Consider the following 11,307-nt stretch of genomic DNA (forward strand, 5'->3'; position numbering starts at 1 on the left):
GGACATTGGGTGGCTCTGATGCCAGACCAACCTGCTAGTCCTGAGAAAGCCCCAGGGGCCACTGTCCAGGTAAGCATGAGTGCAAAACCTAAAACCAGAGCTGAGGGTGTTGGCCTTACCTGCACCCCCTGTCTTACTCTCAGACCATTCCTGGGCCTTTTGCCCCAGGGGGCACAGGGAACATGGATCTAAGCCTACCAGTCCACAGAGAAACCCAGGGCCCTCACAGGGGACCAAGCAGATGTGGACATCCCCTCTAGACATAGTGTTAAAGAGGTACACCCAGGTGGTCTAATCTAAGAACCTGGAGGAAGGGTGCACACTGCCCAACAGCTGGACAGGTTCCCACCTCAACATGAGCACAAAACCAGAACTCTGAGCCAAAGGTGTTTGTATCAATTGCACCCCCTGTCTTCTTCTCTGACCACCTGTGGGCAGGCTGGCCCAGGGTGAATGGAGAGTGTAGATCAGGCACACCAGACCTGGGAGAGACCCAGGGCCCATACAAGGTCTCAGGCAGCTGCAATCACATCTCCAGCCACAGCTTTAGGACTCCCACTGCCAAGCAGATGTGCCTGTGGGCATGTCACACCTGACCACCCTCAGTCTTCCTCACTGGATGCTCAGTGGGCCTGTTGTTCCCAGGTGGAACAGAGAGCCTGGATCAGGGCCCCAACTTCAGAGACAACAAGATGACTAGAAGCCAACAACAAAACCCCAAAAAATTATGGCATCTCCAGATCCCAATTATCCCAATGAAATCAACCCTAAGAATTCAAACACAATTGAAATACAAGAAAATGACCTCCAATCCACAGTAATGAAGATGATAATGGAGGAAACAAATAATATCCTAAAACAAATGCAGGAGGATGCAGCCAAACACACTAAAGACATTAAAGAGGCCTATAGAGAGGCACTGGAAAAAATCCAGGAAAAGACAAACAGCCAGATGATGGAAATCAATAAAACAATTCAAGATCTGAAGGCCCTTAAAAAGTCACCGAAAGAAACTTAAGAAAACACAAAGAGCCAGATGAAGGAAATCAATAAAATGGTTCAAGATCTGCTGCTGCTTCCGGTCTGAGAAAATCCGCACTCCTCCCTTCCAACCGTGGAGCACTCCTGCTGCAGTGGTGTGGGGACCTTGGAGTTACTGGTTCAGAATTCTGTGCAATTCCCTGAATCATTTACTGGAGCTTCTAAACATGGTCCACACTGCTTGCTGCCTTCTTGGATTCCTCTCAAATACAATATTTAAAAGGCCAAAACCTCAAGTGGGACTTTCACAGCCTTGGCATTCCGTAATTGGGTAAGGGGCATAGAAGAAGCTAGTCTTCAGGGGGACTCTTATCTAAAAGTCAGGGGGACTCTTATCTAAAATTTTCATCTGCTGTAGCTGTTACACTGTGGGTCTCCCACACAATTGGGGAGGGGAAGGTGGCCCTAATCTGAGAAGGTGAGCTTTTGTTTGGCTCTCAGGGAAGGGAGCCCCTCATTTAACTCCCAGGGAAGTTGACTTCAAAGCTGATTAAGCACAGGGCAGGGGATGAGGTGGGGGCAGGGAGGCTTTTTCTCAGGGAAGCTAGAACTTCTCCAGTTCTCAGAGGATGTCCTTTGGAGACCCAGGAAACAACAGAAAAAATGAACTGGACCTAGGAGATGAGCATAATGAGACTAAAAACAAGTTTAATGTGTGAAATCTGAACGGGCGGAAGCTATACAGCTTGGACGTTGAAAATGGAGTAATTATTACTCATTGTACTCTAGGCTAATCAAATATATCCTAGTCTCTCAGTGGATATTTGGGTTTATGGCTGGTCAAGGAGTAACTGCTGATTTACTAAATTAATCAATAAATATTAGACATTAATGATTATTCAACCAATATACCCTGTATTTTCTCCTAAAAGTCTCACTGTTTCAGGTTTTAAATTAAGTCTAAGTGTGGGGAAAACTATAACATGATGAAAAGAAACTTTAAAAAATTTAAATATTAGGGGACAAGGAAGGACAGAATGATGGCAGTGAAAGAGGAAGTAAACTTGATATTTTTCTATTTCAAATTCTTATCTGAATTGTTCTTTATACTGTGGTGGAAAACTCCTTAAATATATTCAATAATGGAACTGTAAAATGTATTGGGAAGTTTCCATTCAGAATGCCTATTCTAGCTGTATTGCACCAACAGTGAATAGGGTTCCTTTCTCTCCACATCCTCTCCAGATCTTCATGGAGTTGCACAGACTTTAGATTTGATTGATTTTGTTGTCTGATGCGTTTATTGATTTTCAAGTTTTTAAATAATAGTTTTTTTAGAGCAAAGAATTATTGTCCTGCTTTTAAGTAAACTGCAGCCTGGGGTTGGAAAGTCTCTTTTGAGGCTTGTAGCTGGGCATTGCTGGAGAATAATGGGCGAGTGTTCACTAACGAATGTCAGGTCATCAAAAGGCATCATTCCTGTATTGCCATCACTCGGGGTCCATGTCGCAAGGATGAATCTGTAGAGCACCTTACCAGACATCTCTCTGCCAGCTTACTGTAGTTACAGGGGGCTGTTGCAGTTCAGGGTCTTCACAAATGAAGTGGTCTTTGGCTAACAATTACTATGGTTTCGAAATGGAAACAGCATGCTAACAGATCATGAGAAAATGATTTAAAAGGGAAACAAGGTAACACGTCGATTTGTGTTATCTTTTTTTTCAGGCAGCAGATAATTTAAGGGATAAGACTAGCTTCCCTGTTACTCTTAGGCAATGTGATCTCACAGCAGTTTTCCTTCCAGCTCTTAAAATCATTCGGCTCCTTCTTCCAGTTTGTTGATGGGCACAGAGAGTGAATTTCTATATCAATATCCTACAGCTGTGTTGTCTTGAAGAGTATCTTGTTTTCAGCTTTGGAGTGTGTGTGTGTGTGTGTGTGTGTGTGTGTGTGTGTGTGTGTGTGTGTGTGTACATGCAAACTCATGGTTTACATTGTATTTACATTGTTTGTATATACGATAGTACATAATACTTATCAGCAGACTTGTAGGAAAGATGAAGTTTCCATGGCAGTCAAAAACTGGGAAGACTTAGTAAGAAGAAACACCAGAGAAAAGTTGCTTTAAACTCTTCTTCATGGGTCCAGTGTACTTCCTTCCTGTTGATTTTCAAGGATGAATCATGTCATCTCCCTAGGATAGAGACTCATCCATCCTTTTAGTCATTCCCTACACACATTGGGTCTTAAATTTTGCGAGCTGATAGCTAAACTTGATCAACCCAAATTACATAGAGTATACGTACGGCAAAATCTTGCAAAACAGTAGAAAAGAATGTGCCTTTATTTGTATTTGAGCAAGTGAGAATTTCAGCTTTAAATTCAACACCAGCAACTGAAGATTATGGCTTGTAACAAGGTTATGGGTTGGAGTTATTTATGGTATGTAAATGAAGCAACATTAAGTTAATGTTTAGTTAATATTGTCTTGATTGATATTGCTTTCCTTCTTAGTATTGGCAATACACTATAAAAGCATCAAGAACCTCACCGTCTACACAGAAACCATGTATTGGTAAAATTTTGGTTAGGAGGTGATAAATCTCACCAAGTTATGTGTACCTTGTATTTTTTTATTGACTCAAGCAGGAACCACTGTATTTTCAATCTAAATTGTAGTCTTTGCTTTAGGAAATTTTGCAAGTGTCTCATTGTCATCTGTGATCTCTTTGTCCTGACTCTGACAGAAGAAGTTATGTTGGAGGTTGGTTTCATACTGGTAAATTAACTGCAACAATGTTACATGCCCCAAGATGTTGGATTAAATTTTTTCTCTCTCATATATTACTTCCAAAACTTTGTTTTCCCTCCCTTCCATTCCCTTAGTCTCTCCTCCTAAGCCCTGTCTCTCCCAAATCCACATACCCTCTGGCTCCCCTCATAAATGAGCAGGGACATCAACCAAACAGGGCCTAGCAAGTTACAAGAAGACCATCACATCAAGGCTGGATGAGGAAACTCAACAGGAGGAATATAGCCCATCAAGTAGACAAAAGTATTAAAGAAATCTCTCACTCCTAGGAATCCTTATTACCTTAGCTGTCTCCAGAAAGGATTTGCTTTGAGAAAGTATTCTGCTATTCTTCATACTGGTTAAGGTAATGATGAGTGAAAATGAATGTTCTTACTGCCTATGCAGGAACCAATTTTGCAGTACATGGTATGCTACTAACCTAAAATGTTTTATTGGTTCAGGGTAGTCAAATTCTCTAATATCATGCTTTTTTTAATCCGAAGATGTATTGTAGATGTCTTTTTTGGTGATTAAATTGAGGAATTTGTGCTTTTCTTTATGTGTGTGTGTGTGTGTGTGTGTGTGTGTGTGTGTGTGTGTTATGCATATGTGCAGGTAGATCACTTTGTCTGCACATGTGGAGGCCAGATGAAGACATTGGATGTCTTCCTATATTGCTCTTCATACTACTTTTTGAGAGAGGGGTTTTCTCTGAAACTCAAACTCACTGGTTTTCTAAGGTTTCTGGGGAAAAAAAAAGACTCCATGATTTGACTGTATCTATCTGCAGTGATGTATTTGTGTATTATTGTTCCTGACATTTACATAAGTGTGGAATATGCAAACTCAGGCCCCTATTATTGCAAAGCAAGCACTTTGTCCACTCAACCATCCTTCAAGTCTGACTTTGGTGCTTTCTATCCTTCCCATGGTGAGCATGTATAAGGCAATGTAAGTAACTGAATATGTGGGAACTAGGACATGGAAGAGCTAAATAAAGGACATTGCAAACCCGTCAATTAGTTTGGATGGCAAGAACAATAAGTTTTATTTCAAATAGGTAAGATGAATATTTGAGGTAGATTTTATTTTCCCATGCATTCACTTTCCAAGTTTAGTATAAATAGAAAGATTCTCAATTATGATAATATGTACAACATAAAATTGAATAGTGACAATCTTTGGTAAAATTAAATTATTGCATTACTGTAACAAAAGCAAGTGAAAGATAATAGACAATTTATTGGCTGGATGCTTAGAAATTATTCATGTTTATAATGGGAATGAGAAAGAATGGGTTATATTTGGGTCTTGGGTACAGTGTTGTTATTAATTTCCCTGTGTAACTACAAAACTACATACATAAATACAAATATATTTACAATACGTACGAGGTACATGAACATTAGTTCTTGTATCAAAGTAGTCTTTTTAAGTTGAGAACTTCCTTTACATATTTTAGCTTTCTTCAAAATAAGCATTTGGATTTTAAAATGTTAAATTTCTTTTCATATTCCATTCCTAAGTTCTTATTAACTGATGATCAAGTAGTTGTGACAGTCATCTCATAAATTCAGAAAAAATTTTTTATAAAGTAGCATGAAATCATTATACATAATTATAGAAGCCATTCTGGCATCTGTAAAATCTATTTAGTAACTGAAGAAAGTTTTTTTTTTAAAATATCTACTTTTATGTTTCCTCTATTCCTAATTCTTTAAGATTTTCATTAGGAAAGGATGATGAACTATGTTAAGTACCCTGACTATTTTTTGTTGTTGTTGTTTTTAAGTGCCCTGACTATTGATAGGATATAATTGATATATCTAGGTCTGCATGTGTGTTCTAATACATTTATCTATTTCCATATGTTGAACCAACCTTATATTTTAGGGATTATACCAATTTTATCATGTATTGCAATTTTCTGAATGTGTTTTGTCTTTGGTTTTTTTTTGTTTTTCTTTTTGAGAAAGTATAGGCTAGCTTGAGAAGTTTGAATCTGTGTTCATTAGAAAAATTGGTCTTCAGTTTTCTTTTTGTAGTATGATTATCTTATTTTGGTATTATACTAATCCTGTCTGAATGTAATGTTTTTTTCTCTTCCATTCCTTTTTTTTTTTTTTTTTTTTTGCAAAGTGTTGGGAAAAGGTGTTAAAATTGTACCATAACTTGTAGTGAATTGAGCTGGTATAGGCTCTATTTGTGAAAGAGTTGTTATAGTCATTTCAATCTTGAGTTTATTTCTCGTCATGAATTTAGTTAAATAGTTTTTAACCTCCAGATTTCATTTTGGTGAGTCATATATTTCTATGGTTTCATTCACTTCTCCAAGAATTTCTCCTTTGTGGAATGTAAGCTTTTAGTGTGTTTCCTAATGATCATCTAATTCTATTAGAAACTTCTGTAAGCTTCCCACTTTTCCTAGAAAATTATTGATTTGATTTTTTATTTCATTTTGCATTTTTCCTGATTTTTTGAAACATTCTACTTAGTTCCCATGAGTGGTAAATATCATCATATCAGTAATATATTAAGTTAGCATGAAACTTATATATAGTTTCAGCATATATAGAGGTATGAACAGTATATAGAGGTATGGGTTAGGTAGAATATGAACTTAGCATATGTGAAACCCTGGGTTAAATATCCAGGATCCACAGACTGAACACAGAAGAAAATGGAATGTCTATGAAGATAACTGATATAACCCTGACCAAAAAAAACCTGAAATATTGCATTTTTCTTGGAAACAGATGATGAAACAGATGATGAACTGTGTTGATATTTTGAAAATGGACATCCGTGAAGAGACAATCATCAGCTCAGTAGCCCCATGCCTCTGGACCCCATTCCTAAAACTGCCAACAGTGTGGATATGTGTCCTCTCTTTACGGAAGTGATTTCTGGTAATGGATTTAGCTCTTTAGGAAAACTGAACAAATACTTAGTGATACTTTATGAACCATATCACACATATTACTGATTACATTTCATCAAGGAGAATGAGACTTCCTCTACCTCTGGCATGTGGTTACTTTAATTGCCTTAATCTTAACTGCTGAGTTAGTTAGGCTTTTGGACTTCTTTCCAGAATAACCTCAGGGATTAATTTTTCCATCTCTACTCTGTTTTTAGAGATTGATTTTAACAGTGTGGATGAGGCTGTCCTTGAACTCACCATGTCAGTTGTGTACATCATTATTTCTACTCTTTGCACACTTCAGCGTCTCTTTCACTAAGTGCTTGTGATCAGACTGCATGTACTGCTTTCCCTCTGCACTACCCTGACTCTGAGCTTGGCAGTGTCACTGGTGAATCTATGTTGCCTTTGTTCAGTCTTCACCCTGAGGGACTCTAAGCAGCAAGAAAGGAGACTCACTTCTTAGGATGCTGTCCTCTCCTGGCTGACACCTTTGTACAGTGAGCACAACACTCAATTTCATGACTGTTCTTCTTTCCCCTAAAATGTGAATATCAGAGAGAACACAGGCTCAATTTTATAAATTGTAGAAAGTTATGCTAACCTTCCTTTGCACCATTTTCTTCCTGAGAATACATGTAAATAGGTCCATAGACGAATAATGCAGGCTGTCCTAATGTATTAATCTTTTACCAATCTATGTAATAATATCTATCTATGCATCTATATATCTATGTACATCTATATCCAGCTATCATTTGTCTATTTTCTTATCTATCACTATCTATTATATATTATACTTATTTATCACCTAACATCATCATTTCTCAACCTATACATCTACCCATGTCTTAAACAGAGAAAACATAGATATCAGAAGATGGAAAGATCTCCGATGCTCATAGATTGATATGATTAACATAGTAAAAACAACTGTCTTAGCAAAAGCAACCTATAGGCTCAATGCAATTCTCATCAAAATGCCTACACAATTCTTTACAGACTTTGAAAGAACAATTCTCAATTTCATACGGAAAAAAAAACCCTCAAATAGCTAAGACAATCTTTTCAATAAAAGATATAATTATATGAACACAAAAAAATTTTAAAGTAACCCAACAAAAATTAGAGAGAATGACATTTCAAGAATTTATTCACTTGAAATTTTATAAATTGTAGTTATGGTGATCCATAAATTGCAGTTATGTTGAGTCTTAAAAATATAGAGATTGAATATTGTGGCTGACATTTGCTACTTTGTGGGTTCTTTTTTTTCTACCATTTTCTGTTTTTTCCCCACCCTTTCAACTTTCTAATACTAGGGAAAAAAAAAAAAGGAAAGCGTGTGACATTATCATTAGACTCCTGCCTGCTAATTAAGGGCATCCAGTATCTTGGGGCAAGTTTGATCTTCATTGTCAGTATGTCTAGTGTCTTCTTTCTTCTTTGTAAAGGACTATTTAACAAACTGTGGCAAGTAACAACCACCAACAACCAACAACCAATCAACAGAACCCAATGCCTCTTTGGTCCCTAGGACTTATATACCTTGCGGAAGTGCCTATAATTCTCAACATTAAACAATCACCAAAAATATCAGCTGCTGACAAAATCATACCCCTGATAGAACAAATCACAGCCAACAGGTCTAGAAAATCTGAAGTAGCACCTCATCCCACCCTTGTGATGAAAAAAATGTTTTTATGATATTCTTGTTTGTTTTAAAGAAACCAAAACTCCAAAATTCTCACTATACAAAATGTGCAGTTAGTGGGTTATTATTATACATACAATGACCTAAAGAGAGAGATACAATGTTAGAATTTTTTTGTTAAATCCTTTTAAATGGCTTGTGTTTTGTAGAAACAGCACATATAACACACACACACACACACACACACACACACACACACACACACATATATAACATATTGTTAATCAAATAAAAGTCAGCATAATTACACTAATTTGCATATATATGCACATATATGTTTGTAATTATATGTAACAGTTAATGGCACAGTTCTTGATTCAAAGTGGATAAAATGTATAATATCTGAAATTCCTTGGTGTTAGTAAGAGAGTCAGATGTATTAACAAAGGGGGACAGAGAATTGTGAAAATTCTTGCTATGAAGACTAAGTAATCTTTGTTTTATAGCCCTGTAGGATAATGCTTATGTTTCTTTTTTCATAGATACAATAACCACACATTTATAAGTAGTTATATTACTACTACCTCTCCCATTCTTAAAAGTAACTTTAGACAATGTCTCACCAGCTATCACAGCATCTAGCTCAAGGAAGATGCACAATAAGTGTTAAACTGGAAAGCTTGAAGTAAGAATAAATATTTGGATAAAAAATGTTTATTTATTAGTGTAAATTTATATTACATGCATGTGTTTGAATAATAAGCATCTAAAAAGTAAAATTTTTTGTATCTTCATTACTAAGTATTTGAGGAATAATGGGTTTTGCCATTTAATAGATAACTGACAATGTGTTGGAAGAACTTTGGAAAATAAGCATTGGGCCCTGCACATAGAGCATTTTGGTAGATTTAATGAGCATCTTGATTTTTACGTGAGTCTTGATTTCTGTTTCCTGATGGTGAGTTAGAATCCTACAATATTAGTCACTCAGAAAAAAAAAGTATCCATACTAAAATATTTACATGAGGCAAAAGAAATAAAATAATGCAAATAAATATAATTCTATTTTCATGGCAGCATTTTAGAATTCTAATTTTCCTTCTGCAGGAACTACAGAGTGTTTCAGGCTTCTGTATGCAGAGAGTACATCATGTGAATGAAGTTCAGCTGTGTTATCTTCAACAACAACAAACCATATTTTTGAGAAAACAAACAACCTCATTATTTTATTTTGGTTTTTGGCTGACATTGACTGTCAGAATTCATAAAAGTCAATATATTACGAATGAGACACAGCATTTTAGAAGATTGCATTAACACGCCTTTGGTAGTGCAGAAGAAATCAGAACATCATGTTGGAGACATTGAAGGGTATCCTAGCTATCACATTGATAACTAGTATAAATGTGGAGTTTATTATAGGAATTTTAGGAAATGCATTCATGGCTGTGGTGAACATCACAGACTGGTTGAAAAGTGGAAAGATCTCTGCAGTGGATAAGATCCACATTGCTCTTGCATTCTCCAGAACTGTTCATATATTGTTACTAATTGTAAGTTTTTCAACAGTTTTATTCAGACCAGATTCATTGCAAATGAAAATAGTCATAAGAATGCACAGTAATTCCTGGACGGTGACCAATCATTTCAACGTCTGGTTTGCTACATGCCTCAGCATCTTTTACTTTCTCAAAATAGCCAATTTCTCAAACTCCACTTTTCTGGCTCTCAAATGGAATGTAAACAAAGTGGTTTCAGTGACACTGGTGGTGTCTCTGATAATCTTGCTTATAAACATTATATTCATAAACACAATCATTGATAGTCTTGAAGAAAGCATACTCCAAATGTCTTGTTTGAATAATACTGTAAAAGTTCAGAGGCTTCTTTTACTTAGCAGTATGTTCACACTGATACCATTTGCTGCCTCCCTGACAATGCTTCTCCTGATCGTCCTCTCCCTGTGGAGACATCTGAAGAACATGAATCACAATGCCACGGGCTCCAGAGATGTCAGTACTGTGGCCCACATAAAGTCCCTGCAAACTGTGTGCACCTTCCTGCTGTTATATACTGGTTTTGTTATGTCATTTATTTTACAGTCTGTGGCTTTTGGCTCTAAACATAAAAATATTATTATTTTGTTTTTATGGAGTATAGAAACAGCTTTTCCGTCAGGCCACTCATGTGCTCTGATTCTGGGAAACAGTAAACTGAGGCAAGCCTTTCTTTCTGTATTGTGGTGGGTGAGGCGTAAGTGCAAATATCCAGAGAATTGGGCTCCCTAAAACATAACAAGGATCTTCTTCCACATTCTAGAGAAGATTCAGTTAGTAATAACTGGGTAGAGGAAGGAATCAGGTTTATGATTCTCATAGTCCATGAGCCTTCAGACAAAGAATTCTCTGGAAAGGCAGAGAGAAATTGCTGCCTCTGAGCTGGCCGGCAACAATACAGGTTGTAAAAATAAGCTTCGGTCTGCCTTGGAGAATATATGCTTTTAAGGTTCCTTGTGGGGGACTAGGGAAGGTGGAAGGTGTCCTGCCATGAGGAATGCACCCAAGGTTAGCTGATAATATCAACCAGAGATAGAAGTACTCTGTGTTCTTTTAGTCTGCCTAAAGCGAGTGGTTCGAGAGTCCATAGACAATCCTGGAGAAGGGACATCTCAAAGCACAATGGGACTGACTACTCATTGCATAATACAACAGTTGTTAGTGGTTTCATCTTCATCTTCACGCCCTGCCCCTCCAGGATCTTTCTGAATGAAAACTAAGTCATTTGCAAGAGCATCAATTGCCTTTATCCGCTGAGCCATTACTCCAGCCCCCTAGATTTTCTTTTTAAACATGGTTCATTTATTTCTTTATTAGCCTTAAATAAATGCTTACCTTATTTTTTATTTATCTTTCAGAGATAGTTTGCTGAAGAACAAATGATTTCAAATATAATGTG

General features: G+C 36.9%; 1 protein-coding gene across 1 annotated transcript; it reads left to right on the forward strand.

Annotated features, from left to right (window-relative positions):
• Positions 1-9,704: 9,704 nt before the first annotated feature.
• LOC311587798 (taste receptor type 2 member 103-like) lies at positions 9,705-10,640 on the forward strand (the record flags this gene model as incomplete). Its single annotated transcript, XM_084764997.1, has 1 exon — positions 9,705-10,640. The coding sequence occupies one exon, from the start codon at positions 9,705-9,707 to the stop codon at positions 10,638-10,640; it is 936 nt and encodes a 311-aa protein (XP_084621123.1).
• Positions 10,641-11,307: the final 667 nt, after the last annotated feature.

This window comes from Acomys minous (assembly GCF_964271855.1).
Source record: "Acomys minous genome assembly, chromosome: 17".
In the NCBI taxonomy this organism is placed as follows: Eukaryota; Metazoa; Chordata; class Mammalia; order Rodentia; family Muridae; genus Acomys; species Acomys minous.